The sequence below is a fragment of the Hippocampus zosterae genome, chromosome 4 (assembly GCF_025434085.1).
Source record: "Hippocampus zosterae strain Florida chromosome 4, ASM2543408v3, whole genome shotgun sequence".
NCBI classification, from domain to species: Eukaryota; Metazoa; Chordata; class Actinopteri; order Syngnathiformes; family Syngnathidae; genus Hippocampus; species Hippocampus zosterae.
The window spans coordinates 26,146,849-26,162,002 of NC_067454.1; the positions used below are offsets into that span (position 1 = coordinate 26,146,849).

Sequence of the window (15,154 nt, forward strand, 5' to 3'; positions counted from 1 at the left end):
AGAAGGCTGAAAGGAGTTCTGGTCGCTTGTCATATATTGTAAAGCGAAAGAGGGCATTTTCCGTTCCAATCCCGGAGGCCTGTGTAAATGAAAACGAATGATGCAGTCAAATGTCGCGTCATCTTCATTTGTCTTGACAAATACCGACCGGTACTTACTTTCTTTTCCAGTTAAGCGCTTTAATTCTTCATTTGCCAGTCTTGGAGTACAGTAAAAGTCTGTTTACATGAGGGTCTTAGTACAATACAGTACATCTGAGATATCTTATCTTTGTCATGTGATATATGCATAGTATGCTACATGAACATAGAACTGTGCTTTGCATATGTGAACACTAGCCCAAACAACACAACGTGAAGTACTTGGCAAAATACATAAGCTGTCCTGGCGGACAAATAAATTAACTGTAAATCCAATGATCCACAGATGTCTATAAACATCTACATTCACTGACATGACCTGAACTGTCAAAGAAAACGGTGCATGCAGTCCTATGAGATTTGATGGCCAGAGACAGATTGCACTTAAATGAGGGGGAGATTGAAGTTGGATCATTGACTTGCTTCCTGTGAGCCCAATCACTGCCAAATGAGTCCGACCCCCTTGATTAGCATGTAAAAATTGATGAACAGATTGGATGGTGGGGGGGCTTTTACACTAAAACCCAAAACAATTTCTTCCATTCTTTTAAATCAAGAGTTCCCGGGCAGAACATCCATGCTTGCAGAGAGAAGACGGATAAGCCGTCAAAGTGCACAATATCAACATTGACTCACTGGCTCTGCTTCACACTCTCGGTTTATGCAAAGAGAAAGGCTCACACCTCCCCTCCATGTTGTTTTGCGCCTGTTAGTCAAACACACAGTAAATGCAGGGGATGTAAATGTAATTGCATCACATGCTGCCTTCTCCTCAGCAGGTCTGAAAAACTGCATATGATGTATGCATGTATGCTGTCTCGTTTGTTCATTACAGTGTGCCATATGCTACTGCTGCCACTACTATAGCAGCAGTAGTTTCCATTCTTCTTTTTTAATACAGATTCTACAGGATTACAGAGAGCCATTTCATCATCATCATCATCATCCTCCACAAAGGAAAACCAAAACATGACATAAACATGCCAAATTGTTTTAACTCAATACAATAGATGTGGAGGAGCCTGAACTATATAAACATTCCTGATTTGCATTCGTTATGTGGGAGAGACCTACAGTACAATCTGTGTCAGCTGTTCCACAGCTGAAAAAAATCTAATTCAAATTTTCACATTTGAGGTGATCCATTTTAAGTTATTGTGAAAAAAACTGCAATCAAACGTCAATCAAACCTGTATCACTACTGTATGCAATAATCAGTGTTATTATGTTGTGTGCGTGTGTGTGTGTGTGTTATTACACCTATGGCAATAAGAGGGCTATTACTAATCATACCTGAGAAATATCTAACACCAGGCTTTTGCAAATGTCAATATCTTTGAAACTAAACGTACGACTTTGTTTCAAAACACTGGTTGTAAATTTCTGACCATCACTGATTTTCATGATGCATATTAAGTAACTCCACAGTGATGATCTCTGCTTCTCCCTTACGTCCTCCTGTGTTCTGTTTCTATTCCCGTGGAACAGCACTGAGTCAAATACACCTTCAGGAATGAAAAAAAAACTTCTGCATGTCATTCGACACAAGTATGACAACGGAACACAGTGCCATGTGGTTTTAAATATTGCAATTCCGAGGCTGTATTGCGTTTCCACATGGATACTTGACGAGCAAAAGGCCCATTATCCTGCTACAGAAGATGTTCAGCCCCTCAGCACCCACGTGCACCGCTGAAGCTCATGCACACACACACACTAACACACACATCAGAAAATGGGAATAATACTGTGAACTCCTGTGGTGAAATCAGCCTCCAAACAACTACTTATTAATCTTTCTGAATTATCTTCACTCTTTTGGCTGTACATTCAACTGGCCTCACAAGCACAGACCGGGTGTAACCACACCAGCGTAGGACCTCCACATCCAGCATGTTCACCTCTGAGATTGCCCGAGAACAGCCACCCATTCAGCTGAAAGACTTTCTGCACAAAATCTCAGAACCTGTCTCAGAACTGCAAATTTCAGAGCGGGCTTTCAATGTGGTGGTCAGCACAGTGGAAGACTGGTTAGCACGTTGGCCTCAAAGTGCGTCTGCAGGGTTCGATTCACACTCACACCAAGGGAAATTTTACAGTGTTCCATTCACCTGCCATGCATGTTTTTGGAATGTGGGAGGAAATTGGAGTATCCGGAGAAAAACCACACAGCCATGGGGAGAACATGCTAACTCCACACAAGAAGGCCGGAGAAGGAATCGAACCCTAGAGATTCAAATTTACATTATTATCCTGGCTTATTTGCGGCCCGGTAGTCCAGTGGTTAGCACGTCGGCTTCATGGTGCAGAGGTACTGGGTTCAATTCCAGCTCCGGCCTCCCTGTGTGGAGTTTGCATGTTCTCCCGGGCCTGCGTGGGTTTTCTCCGGCTGCTCCGGTTTCCTCCCACATTCCAAAAATATGCATGGCAGGTTGATTGGACGCTCTAAATTGTCCCTAGGTGTGAGTGTGGATGTGGATGGTTGTTCGTCTCTGTGTGCCCTGCGATTGGCTGGCAACCGATTCAGGGTGTACCCCGCCTACTGCCCGAAGACAGCTGAGATAGGCTCCAGCACCCCCCCCCCCCCCCCCGCGACCCTAGTGAGGATCAAGCGGTTCGGAAAATGGATGGATGGTTGGATCCTGGCTTGTTACGATTTTCCAAAACACATTTGTATATGTGTGTGCGTGCCCGTGCGTGTGTGTGAGTGTAGGGGTAAATGAGGGGCATTAACTTTGTGCAGTTTGCCGAAAGGCACTTTATGAATTTAAAGACATTGACTTGCATTAGTTCAGTGTGCAATGGTGACACGTTCAATAATAGCACGCCCATTGTACCAATCTCGGTAAAATGGCCAACCGCTCGAGGTCCGTCCATGTTTTCTTTGGGGGTGTTCGGAAATTCACTGACTACCGGGCTCTACTCTGAGAGTGGGTGTATTCACAGAGAGGCAGAGCTCCGCTTCCATTAATTTCCGAACGCAGTCAGCCCTGGTATGCCGTCTCCAACGTCGCAGCGCCTAGTGCGCGCACCTGCAGTCCGTTTTTGGTACACTCTGAATAACTGAAAGGCAAATTTGAACAACTCTCTTGAGTTTACTAACGATTGGAGTGAACCAACCATGGTCACAGACTATTTACGAAAGCGCTCTTTATTTAACAGTAACAATGCACGTGTCATACGTTCTGCAGAAATGAAAAAAAGCGTTTGAGAGTGGAATGAATTATTTAGTTTAGTTAGTTGGTTTTAGTTGGTGACCCCGCCTACATGTTACCACTGCCACTTCTCGCGATGTGTGGTGCAGTTATATAGTCCGGTCGCCCACTTCTCGCTCTTTCTTTCTTTCTCCCCTTAGCGGTGAAGGTGTAACAGTTATCGGTCGTCCCGAACCGGGTTCATCCGACACCATCACCAATCAAGCTGAACTGAGCTCAACCTCCACACCAACATGCCACCAAAATTCGACCCCGGAGAGATTAAAGTTGGTACGTTTATCCTGTCAAACGGTACTTAAAGCAGACGCTTGGGTGACGATCAAGATGGCGTCGCACTCCGTCGACCTCCGCACCGCGCATTCACAATGGTAATTTTGGTACTCGAGGTGTGACAGACGTGTGGTTGACATGTGTGTTTGTAGACTGTTTGCTTTGTGATTAAATTACGTTAAATGTGTTATACAGTCCTAGGTAACGTGACCGGCCCACTCGTGCTTTGGCACGTGGGGGTAAACTGCTAGCGGCTAATTGTTAGCTTTTTTTGCTGTAATGGCGACAGTGAAGCCACATTCGCCTGTTGTAGTAATAATGACCATTCATTATTTTAACACACAAATTCTAGTGTTTACGCTGTATGATAGTTTTTTAACGGCTACTCGGAATATATGCGACTATTTTGTTACTCCCCGGCTCGAAGGAAGGCGAGCCATATTTTTAAATGGAAAGGAAGAGAAGTGTTACAATTCAAATCACAAACATATATTCTGCATGACTTATTTTGTACCAGAGACTTAGACGTTTCTGCGGTTGCCCCGTGCAGTAAACATGGAGCCCTACATTTGCACAAGCCTGGTTGATACAAAATGAGCTTATTTAATGTTGACTTTCATTACGAACCGTGGTGTGTGTCTTACAGTGTACATGAGGTGCACTGGAGGAGAGGTTGGCGCCACATCAGCTTTGGCCCCCAAAATTGGGCCCCTTGGTTTGGTGAGTATTTTGCAAGGGTTTGCGTAAACCAGCCCCCCGCCACTATTCCTGTCTAACATAGTGACTTGGTGTAGTCCAGTGGAGGCTTAGAGTGACCCAGCTTTAGGAAACAGAGCTGTCCAAACAAATGGTCAACCCTGTGCCGAAAAGTCTAGAACATTCATTTCTTGTCCTGTCCAAATTGTGAACTCTGCCTTTGCCACTGTATTAAATATTGATTTGGAAATGTATTTCCTAAGAATTTAGATTATTTGTTGAATCTGATAAGCCGAATAGCCAAGCTCTGAATAACTATAGATTTCATTAGAGAATCTGAGCCTGCTCTTCTTACAGTCTCCCAAGAAAGTTGGTGATGATATTGCCAAGGCCACCGGTGACTGGAAGGGTCTGAGAATCACCGTCAAGCTGACTATCCAGAACAGACAGGCAGCGGTACAGATGCTTGTTTTCTTTGAATTGAGGACACACTTGACTCCCACTCTGGTCTTGTTGATTAGACAGTCACACCCTGCTGAATTGGGAGCGTTCAAGTGGAACTGAGGACTTGGTCTTGATTTTGTCTTTACAGATTGAGGTGGTTCCCTCTGCCTCTGCACTCATCATCAAAGCTCTTAAGGAGCCCCCTCGTGACAGGAAGAAGGTCAAAAACAGTAAGTGGCCGCTATTTAAAAAATGTTTGCCTACAAGGTGCACCTGAGTATAAGTTCAATGGTGTCTTGAAGCTCTGATGTCTAACGTAATTCATAAAGGATAATGACAGACAGCATGCTAGACATACTAAGCACTGTTTAGTTGGTTTTGGGGTCACTTCTGCAGGTGGACCCCGCCACACTAAATACAGGGATGTCAACATAATGACTTTGTCACTGACAAGTTTTTGGAAATGATAGCAAAGTGTCACACTACAGTGATGATTGGAATGCAATTGTTTCTCTCTTCCCACCCCGCTCAATGTGTCCTTTTTTCCTTCTTCCTCCAGTCAAGCACAGTGGAAGTGTGACCTTTGATGACATCGTTGGTGTTGCTCGTATCATGCGGCCTCGTTCCATTGCACGAGAGCTTTCTGGTGAGAGCCGAATTGGTCAGGCAGGATTGGCTGTCAGGGCCTGCATTATTACTCTTAGTTGTTGGTTAGCCTCCCGCCACTATGCCTGTCTGTCAGAGTGACTGAGTATAATCCAGTGGAGGCTTAGATTGACCCGCCTCTAGGAAACAGAGCTGCCCAATATAATGGACACCCCTGTGCCGAAAAGTCTGGAACACTATCACAGGGAATTACATACTCTTGACTAAATGTTTCCATCAACACCCAAGTTTCTGAGGTTAAAAGAAATGCAATGTTAACGTTGAATGCTGTTCGTTACTGTTTTTTTTTTTAAACTTAATGTATTTTTATTTTGCCAGGAACCATCAAAGAGATTCTGGGTACGGCTCAGTCTGTTGGCTGCACCATCGATGGTCGACCTCCTCATGATGTCATTGATGACATCAACAGTGGCAAAATTGAGTGCCCATCTGAGTAATAAAATGTTGGAAATGGAATCGCTTTGCCTCATTTTTCCATTTTCAGGCTTTCACACTTGTTGCTCTTTTGGTTATGAAATTTCGCTTCAAGTTTTTTACTCGGCTGAATTTGTTCACCACAATGAGGTTATAGAAGTGCAGTTAAGCTGTGGGCAAAAACAATTGTAATTTTAATGAGAGGAAACTTGCATGACTGCTGTTTTATTGCCTTTCTGCAGGTTATTTTTACAGGTTGCGATAAAGCTACCCCAATGGAGCTCTTACTCATAACTGGCAGCAGAGCTAATGTATTTAGCACTGTTGGGGTTTCGCTGTCTTTTCTATTTTCTTCCACAAAAACGACGAGCATTGCTGGGGCTAAGCAACGAGGGGTGACATGTTACGTTTTGATGAGGCACAGTACTGCCACCTATCGGCGACGGGTTTTCGAGACTAACGCAAACGACTGAAAGCAAAAACGATGGGCTTAAGGCTGAAACCTCAGTCCAGTTTCTTTGTCTCATCCTCGTGCTACAATTGCAGACAAGGACCGGTATCATGTTCAATGGCAGAGGAAGGACTCGGGCTGTAGTAATCACTCAACCTGGAGCTGTCAGATTTAATTTTCATTCTTTTATAGCCCTCTTCCACTAGGTCACTTAGCTCTGCAGCAGGTGAACTGTGAGAACAGTCATCACTGAACTAGTGAACAAAATAATTGTGTATTCTATCAGGCTCAGATTTCACACGAAAATGGAAAATGTGCTTTGGCTAATAAAGGTTGGAAAACGATGAGTGCTTGTTTGAGCCAAACCAGAAAAAAATGTATAACTACACATTTTGAGTTCAGTAAAATATATTTATTGAAATTCAGTTCATGAAAATCCTACAAAAATTGTCTTTTTTTTATAATTGTAAGACCAGGTCCAAAACATCTCCATTTGTAAACAGGCGTACAATTTTTTTTGTAACGAATACGCCACATGATTCGCATTATTTCTGACACTGGCGTTTATAGATGCAGCAGAAATTCAACACCAAAATCTCAACTGTCATCTTCACCAACCCAGGCAATAAATGCGCAACCCAGTTGCCCCGTTCATCTTAACAGTCTCAATTGAATCAACTGCACTTTCCCCCCGCCCATGAATTATTCCTGTGCAGCTCACATCAATTCTCCAGTAGCTGCATTAAATTATATAACCTTGTCATTTTAAAGTTGATCTCCAGGATGGACCATATTGAATCCCGTTGGCCAAGTTAATTTTATCAATCCAACAATACAATACATCGGTTCGTGACATATTTGGAAACAGCCATAGCATTAAAAACTGACAGCACATTACTATGCTTGTAAAGGATGTTTCTACTTCTGCTATTTGTCAAACCTAAACACCGATTGTTACTCAGAGACACCTGATCCAAGATGTACTTAAGCAAGGAAACTGGTCAACACCAGTTAGTTAGGGTGTGTTCCATTTTGTCACGTGCCAAAACACAGCAAAGCGGAATGACAGACTTGAAAGTATGTTGTGCTTTCTTTTAACATCTGGATTTCAGAGGATAGGAGACAAAAAGCAACAACCCGGACAATAAACCAATCAGTTTCTACTGAGATCCTCGTGTTAACCCCACACGGGCTGCCAGGGTGCAATTCATCATTTAAACAGCACTTCCGAGTGTGGGAACTGTTCTCAGTTTTCCACCTCCTCTTCCTCCACCTCGTTCTCTGCTTCAGCTTCTTCCTCCATGCGTTCCTCCTCCTCATCCTCCTCCCGGCTCTTATCATTTTCAGAGTCTGTTTTCTTCTCTTTATCTTTGCGTTTCTGTTCTGACACTTCCTTCTTTCCCTTTTGGCCCTTCTTATACACTGTTAAGGAACATAAACAGCACAGAATGAGGAATTGTATCATCAAGCAGAAAATCCCCATATGGCTTCGCAATCCCACACTTGAAGTCATTTGTCAAAGTGATGGGGAAAAGACGATACAGGGATAAATGCAACACATCAAAGTCTCCTGTAACATTACCCGCAAACCTTCAGACATTATTTAGCTATGTTCCATGTTAGTTTGTTGATTTGGGCAAATCTTATATTTATGGGCTTTTCAAAAGAATAATGACAATGGAATCCACTTTTGGTAAATTCCACAAGTATCAGTAGACATTTTTCCACATTTTAACTGTACAATATTGACATCAGAAACTTTCCTCTTTGGATTTAAAAGATGTTTAGTGAACAATGCTTGTCTTGGAAAACAATGTCTGATACAGCAGTTACATGAGTAACTATCCACAAGAGAACATTTTTCGGTGACTTGCGTCACTGACCTTCCAAAGCTTCTCGGAGAGGCTCCATGAACCGCTCAAACTCCATTTCCTCCATTGCAGCTAGGACGTCGCCTGCATTCAAAGTTTTTCGCTTGGCTTTCATGGCAAAGTTGTTTGCACTGTAACATACAAACATTCACAAAATGCTCTTTCATTTCTTTGGGTTGCTTGAACAAATTTTGGGTTATCGGCCCCTTTTAGTGATCAGAGTGATTAAGTGAGTAAGATGTTACTCAAAAAGAGCTTGTGTCTTAAAATGACCTGTCTCATGGCAAACATGATGGGTGTGATCCATGGTTGTCACGGCAATGACAGAGATGCTATTCTCCTTCACATAAGCCATCAAAATTATTTTGAAGGTGCAGTTTTAAATGTGACATTACTATATATTGAACTGGAAATATTCACATATACTAAGAATTCTAGCAAGATGACAGTTGTTGTTTACACAATTATATGGAACACGATTTTGTAAAAGAGTTGTTTGTCCTCTTACCAAGATGTTGCATACAGCACAAAGACACTGGCAGCTTGGGATATTGCTCTGCGTGCTTCTTTTGACACATTCACCCCATCTGGGAGCTGTTGAAAACAAACGATGTGGGGGCGTCATCTCAAAGCTACAAACATATTGAGGACTACACAAGCTGGCATATAATATTTATTTACACAAGGACCACATCATCTTCTTTCAAAAAGAACAGTGGCAGTAGGTCATTTGACCATTTGTGTTCTTCAGTTGAACACAAATGAGGTTTGAATTTTTGTACTGTGTAATTTCTCTCATAATTCAAAATGCTCTGTGTTTGGAATCACTCTCCATTCAGGAAATAGTGCTGTCAATGTATCCCATAATGCACCCTGAAATGAAATATAGTGAGCAACAAATCAAATGTATCCCATATGCTTATATCGAAAAATATTGCCTGTTTCGAGGAGTCGGCAGGAGACAATCCTTTGTTGTGGTGCAAAAATATCTTTATTATAAGTAAAACACATGACAACATGGATGTACATTAAGTGCTTTGTCTTCATTTTGTAAAATACACCCAGCCTACAACAGTATATTGTTGTAATTTTAGCATTACATTTACTTGTGAAATGTGAATGAAGTTCCACAAGCTGACGTTTATTCGGTGCGTCATAATTATGCGACACCATGACCACTCCAACATCGCGCTCGAGAAGTGTCCGAAACTTTGCATTTTACTTTACTTTAAAATGCACTCTATATTTCAAAAAATATAGAGACACTGCTTTGGAAAAAGAGTATATGAGAACACTGACATTGTGTCCAGAATAGCGGTCCACAATTGAGGCAGGACTCAAAGTTTGAGGATAAAACTACGATGTTGACGCATGAAACTGATCGCGTTACAATATTGCGCGCTCGGCACCTATTAATTCAAAACGATGTTTTCTTATTTCGAATAGTAGAGTGTCATAATTTTCTTGTTAAATGTATTTTGTTTGGGAAGCGCATTTAAAACAATATGCATTACAAAATTGTTGATTACTTTAATCGCTCTAGATTGCATTTACGTGCTCAAACGATCACATTACAAGAATACCACGTGCGGTTAGAACAACGACCCATTTCATTTGTCGATTAATTGAAATCATTTAACCTACTCAATGCGCGACAATGATACATTCAATTGAAATGTAAATGAAATACTGAAATATGTTTGCGCTCACCGCCTCCTTGATGATGCGTGTGATGACCGCGTTGGGAAGGTTGAGATCTTCTGGCCTTTCTGCCATTTCGCTCACTCTTCAGGACAGTATTCACAACCCTCCTCAAGTCTGTTGAGAGTTTCGCTAACACGCGTGTTCGGAAGCTGCTCCACTAGCTTAAAGGCTATTAGCACGGATACTTTTAACGCCGTATTTTTACTCTAGAGGACGACCGGGTGAGGAAATCCGCGAGCCGATGTTCGTTTGGAGAGTCACCTTGAAAAACTTTGTGTTCTTCATAACCGATTTGTTTTGGGACGTTTCCCGCGAACCGCCTCGTGCATTTCAACTCCGACCTCTGGCGCATGCGTGACGTGTGGTTCGTTACATTACGTATGCAGTGCCATAATGGCTGCTACTCCCTCTTTGTCTTGTAGGATAATAAAGTCAATCTATTGAGTCACACACGTCATTACAATAATATGGAGCCATTTTATGTATTTAGTCAAGACAGGAGAAGAAATGTATGTTCATTGTAGAGCCAAAGAAAGTGGTTATAATTACTGAAGTGCAGGGTAAAGTAGAATCTATATACGGTATTCCATGCAATTAAAAACAAACCATTACGTTACTTTCAATTTTATATGAAATCAAACTAAATACTGGAATTGAAATGGTCGCGTTTATAGATGCTGCTGGTCCTGTGAGAAAGTCAGTGTTTTCATGTTGTTTTCACATTTTTTTACAGTCAATTTGCTGAATAACGCTTGCAGTCATGTGACCACTGTGAAATGGTAGAAGCTCGCGACTGTTAAAAGCAATGCAATGGCGGAATTTCATTTCAGCTCACGCCTTTCTCTCACAGAATATCCATCTAGCCTTTAAAGTATTATACTAGTTTCCATGGCAGCTGGCTTCATTACTAATGGAGCAGCATGATGCAGCCCACACAGTGTAAACCACTCGTAAAGAACACAGGGCTTGTTGCTACACCCACCTGGTTCAAGGCGCTGTATCTTGCTTTCTCAGCTGTGCTCCAGGACATTAATGCTGACTTGAATCACAAGTCATATCTGTAGTTTGATATGTGAACGGATGCATTTAATTAAATTCAGTTCTGTAGATTACAGAGCACGAACTAAATCTTTTTTTTCCCTCCAAGATGTCAGTTTTAGTGTTACAGCATGAGCTATATGTAACAAAGATAGCCGAAAGAGTTATGGGATGCATTGGTCTACCCTTGAAGGGCAGACGGTGATTAGAACCTCTTCATCATCCATCCATCCATAAGGGTCCCGGGACTTGCTGGAGCCTATCCCAGCTGACTTTGGGCAGTTGGTGGGGGACACCCTAAACCAGTTGCCAGCCAATCGCAGGGCACACAGAGACAAACAACCATCTCCGATCACACTCACACCTGAGGACAATTTAGAGTGTTCCATCAACCTGTTTTTGGAATGTGGGAGGAAACCGGAGTACCCGGATAAAACCCACACAGGCACGGGGAGAACATGCAAACTCCACACAGGAAGGCCGGAGCCAGAATCTAACCCTGCACCGTGAGGCCGGCCCTCTAACTAGTCGACCACTGTGCCGCCATCTCTGCATCAACTTGTCGCAATTTCTGAGAACTATTATGGTTTTACTGATTTAAATATAAAATAAATTAACTGTAAAGTAGGGTTTCCAAATATGACCTGATGCAAAATCATCCGCAATTGTGTCTACTGTATTCATTTACAGGTACATAAAATATAAGAGCTGGTCCAATTTTAGCATTTCACATAAATCCTTATAGTGAGCAGCACAGTGTTTGTTAATTGGTTCGCACATCCGCCTCACAGTACAGAAGTGCCGTGTTCGATCCAGCTGTGGCCTTCTTGTGTGCAATTTGCATGTTCTCATGCGTGTGGGTTTTCTACGGGTACTCTCGTTTCCCCCCACATTCCAAAAACATGCATGGCAGGTTCATGGATCACTCTAAATTGCCCCTAGGTGCATGATACACATTTAGTATGTTCATTTGTCGTTCATTTATTGCGGTTGTTAGGAATGATTCCTGTTATTACTAATCTTATCTTATCTTATCTTATTCATCCCATGGCCTAAGAGGCCGTCGGGGTGCCATGGTGGAGGTCTGGGCAGTCAGGGATCTCCAGCACTCTCGGTCCTTAGCTGTTCGTAGCAGGGTCTGGAAGCTGCAGTTAGTCCATTCCTTAATGTTGTCCACCCAGCACTTTCTCTGTCTGCCTCTTCTCCGTTTCCCTTCCACTGTCCCCTGTAGGATGGTTTTAGATAGCGAGGTATGCCTTGTAACGTGGCCATACCAGGCCATTTTGCGACGTTTTACCGTTGACAGTACGGGGTCCTGTTCTCCAGCGAGGGTGGTGACTAGCTGTCTGACATAGTCATTTGTCCGGTGTTCTCTATAAGATATATGGAGCATCCTTCTGTAGCTCTTGTTCTCAAAGGACTGAATCCTGCGTTCCGTGTCTGCTGTGAGTGTCCAACTCTCACAGCCGTATAGTAAGGTGGAGAGTACCAGGGACTTGTACAGCCTGACTTTCACCGTGAAGCTGATGGTATTGCTCCTCCAAATTCTGGCCAGTCTTGTCATGGCTGATGTTGCGATGCCTATTCTTGCTTTAATCTCCTTTGTGGAGCTGCCATCCTCACTCACAAAGGACCCAAGGTATTTGAAGTCCTTAACCACTTCCAGGGTTTGCCTGTTCAATGTGATGCTTGTAGGTGTTGTTTTACTGTGGCTATTGACCAGTATCTTGCTTTTCTCTGCACTTATCTCCATGCCATAAGCCCTCGCTACCTCTTCCAGTCTGGTGGTAAGATCCTGGAGTTCAGCTTCGCTTTTTCCCATAAGGTCTATGTCATCAGCGAACCGGAGGTTGCAGATGGGTCTTCCTCCGATGGATATGGAGGTGTGGAACTCTTCAAGGGCCTCGTCCATGATGTTTTCCAGAAAGACATTGAATAGGACAGGGGACAGAAGACATCCTTGGCGGACACCGATCGATGTTTTAAAAAGTTCTCCCATAGTGTTGTTAATGAGAACTGCACTACTCGAATTTGTGTAGAGTGATTGAATGACCTGGATGAGATTATTGTTGAAGTTGTAGTTTCGGAGCACCTGCCACAGCCCCTCATGCCACCCACGGTCAAAGGCTTTTTTAAAGTCGATGAAGTTGTGGTAAAGGTCATGTTGATGCTGGAGGTGTTTCTCGATGAGTAATCTGATGTTAAAGATCTGCTCCGTGGTACTCCTTTTTGGTCGGAATCCTGCTTGTTCTTCTGAAATGATTTCCTCTGCCCTGCTCTTTAGTCTATTCAGGATGATCCGTAGTAGCACCTTGCTTGCATGGCAGATCAGGCTGATGGTCCTGTAGTTCTGACACTGCCTTGAGTTCCCTTTCTTAGGGATGGGAATAACGAGAGATTGTGTCCATTTTTGGGGCCATTGCTTGGTTACCCAGATATTTTGACAGATGTGTGTGAGTACTTTTGTTGTCTCATGCCCTCCATGTTTCCAAAGCTCTGCAGGAATGTTGTCGATGCCAGGTGATTTGCCAATTTGCAGGTTCCTTACTGCCTCCTCCACTTCAGCCTGGAGTATTGGCACGTCGGCATCTTCGCTGGTAGTCTTTGTGGCGTCGGTGATTATGTTAAGGTTGGGTTTTATTGTGAAATTGTAGAGTTCCTGGCAGTACTCTGTCCATCTTCTGGTTACTGCTGTCTTTTCGGTTAGCAGAGCACCGTCCCCATCTTCTATTATTGTTGCTGTATGTTGCCGTGTCTTTGTCAGTGTCTTCAATGTGGCGTATGCTGCTTTACTGTTGCCCTGTCGTATCCCTGCATCTATGTTTTCACACTGCTCTGTGATCCACTTCTCCTTCGCTTCCCTCATCCTCTTCCTGATATTTTTGTTCACCAGAGTGTGCTGTTCTGCTGCCTCTGGGTCATCCTTCTTGGTCCTTTTTAATGTCCTTCTATGGTCACACAAATCAAGGATGTCATCTGTGACCCACGGATTCTTTTTCTTTCTAAACTTCCCCAATACTTCTGTCGCTGTTTCTACGAGTATGCTCTCCATAGTGTCTGTCAATGAGTCTATGTCTTGTAGTAGGTTAAGTGTTGCAAATTTTCCTCCGATGCTTGCCTCAAATATTACTGCAACTTGTGGGTCTTTCAGTTTGTCTAAGTTGAACCTGATGCGTGGTGTACTGTGTTGCTTTTGTGTTTTAAGTTTGAGTCTGAGCGTCAGCAGTACCATATCGTGGTCACTTCCCACGTCCGCACCAGGAAACGTTCTGGTTTGGGCTTTGTTGATGCTTGACTTGAATCTTTGTGGGGTGAATATGTAGTCGATTTGATTGTGTGTCACACCATTTGGTGAATGCCATGTCGTTCTGCGGGAGATTTTATGTGGGAACAGTGTGTTGGCTGCGGTGAGCTTGTGGCTCCTTGCGAATTCCAGAAGTCTTAGCCCTCTGTCATTCGTTTCTCCTAGCCCAAAACGTCCTGCTGTCCCTTCCCAGTGCTCAGGTGCGTCTGTGCCTATTTTGGCATTCCAGTCTCCCTGGACAATGAGAAAGTCCTTCTTGGGTGTTGCCTTGATGGTGTTTTCTAACTCCTCATAAAAAGTTTCTACTGCATCATCATCATAATCCATCGTTGGGGCATACACTTGTATGATGGTAATATTCATGGGCCGCGCAGCGATCCGGATGCTGATGAGCCTGCTGGATATAGGCGTGCAGCTGATGACTGAGTTGATTTTGCTGTTGTTGACAATAAAGCCAACTCCATGTTGGTGTCTAGATTCCTCTCCACTATACCATATCTTGTGACCTTCTTCTGTGGTGGTCTCACCACAGCTGGTCCACCTAACCTCAGCCATTCCCAAGACGTCCCACCTGTATCTGTCTAGTTCATGGGTCAGCTCTTGCACTTTCCCACAGGCATACAGTGTGCGGACATTCCATGTACCAATGACGGTATCACTCCTTGGGAGGCTGTGATGACTTGATGGTGTTCTTGTCCCAGTAGTAAACTTGTCGTCCCCACCCTGGGGCAAATCAGTGGGTAGCGCGGTCGTTGTTTTTCCGGGCCTCGACCGATCCGGCATGTGTGATCCTGACTGTTTATTCCTCATGACATTTCAGTAGGCGATTAAACTTGGTGGTGCCTATCTCCTCTCCAAGCTCTTCACCAGGGGGCCAAGGACCCCTCGGTTACCCTTGTCTAGTTTAGCCTGCCGGTCGAAGCAGTTTACCGTGGTGTGGC

At 43.5% G+C, this 15,154-nt stretch overlaps 2 protein-coding genes and 2 non-coding genes across 5 annotated transcripts; 3 read left to right on the top strand and 1 right to left on the bottom strand.

Annotated features, from left to right (window-relative positions):
* The first annotated feature begins 3,452 nt into the window (after positions 1-3,452).
* On the top strand, positions 3,453-5,887 carry rpl12 (ribosomal protein L12). 2 transcript variants are annotated; one of them, XM_052064051.1, is made up of 6 exons: positions 3,453-3,625; positions 4,272-4,345; positions 4,679-4,777; positions 4,914-4,995; positions 5,325-5,411; positions 5,750-5,887. In XM_052064051.1, exons 1-6 carry the CDS (start codon positions 3,589-3,591, stop codon positions 5,866-5,868), a joined length of 498 nt encoding a protein of 165 aa, XP_051920011.1. In that variant the 5' UTR covers positions 3,453-3,588; the 3' UTR covers positions 5,869-5,887. The 2 variants fall into 2 exon arrangements, with proteins under 2 accessions (XP_051920011.1, XP_051920012.1); XM_052064052.1 differs by having other exon boundaries at positions 3,465-3,723.
* Positions 4,381-4,507, top strand: LOC127600120 (small nucleolar RNA SNORA65). Its single transcript, XR_007962286.1, has one exon. It is a non-coding gene; the product is annotated as a small nucleolar RNA SNORA65 (small nucleolar RNA).
* Positions 5,484-5,610, top strand: LOC127600121 (small nucleolar RNA SNORA65). Its single transcript, XR_007962287.1, has one exon. It is a non-coding gene; the product is annotated as a small nucleolar RNA SNORA65 (small nucleolar RNA).
* Positions 5,888-6,986: 1,099 nt separating the features above from the next.
* pole3 (polymerase (DNA directed), epsilon 3 (p17 subunit)) lies at positions 6,987-10,240 on the bottom strand. The gene is made up of 4 exons (XM_052064053.1): positions 9,878-10,240; positions 8,676-8,761; positions 8,180-8,298; positions 6,987-7,718 (listed from the first exon to the last, which is right to left on the bottom strand). Exons 1-4 carry the CDS (start codon positions 9,941-9,943, stop codon positions 7,543-7,545), a joined length of 447 nt encoding a protein of 148 aa, XP_051920013.1. The 5' UTR covers positions 9,944-10,240; the 3' UTR covers positions 6,987-7,542.
* Between the last annotated feature and the right edge of the window lie 4,914 nt (positions 10,241-15,154).

What these genes read in the sequence shown, in the direction of transcription:
- rpl12 (XM_052064051.1), top strand. Translation starts at nt 3,589, where the DNA reads ATGCCACCAAAATTCGACCCCGGAGAGATTAAAGTTG. An exon ending in AAATTGGGCCCCTTGGTTTG is followed by an intron (nt 4,346 to 4,678) that starts GTGAGTATTTTG and finishes CTCTTCTTACAG; the next exon opens with TCTCCCAAGAAAGTTGGTGA. An exon ending in CATTGCACGAGAGCTTTCTG is followed by an intron (nt 5,412 to 5,749) that starts GTGAGAGCCGAA and finishes TTATTTTGCCAG; the next exon opens with GAACCATCAAAGAGATTCTG.
- pole3 (XM_052064053.1), bottom strand. Translation starts at nt 9,943, where the DNA reads ATGGCAGAAAGGCCAGAAGATCTCAACCTTCCCAACGCGGTCATCACA. An exon ending in GTGCTGTATGCAACATCTTG is followed by an intron (nt 8,299 to 8,675) that starts GTAAGAGGACAA and finishes TGTATGTTACAG; the next exon opens with TGCAAACAACTTTGCCATGA. An exon ending in TCTCCGAGAAGCTTTGGAAG is followed by an intron (nt 7,719 to 8,179) that starts GTCAGTGACGCA and finishes GTTCCTTAACAG; the next exon opens with TGTATAAGAAGGGCCAAAAG.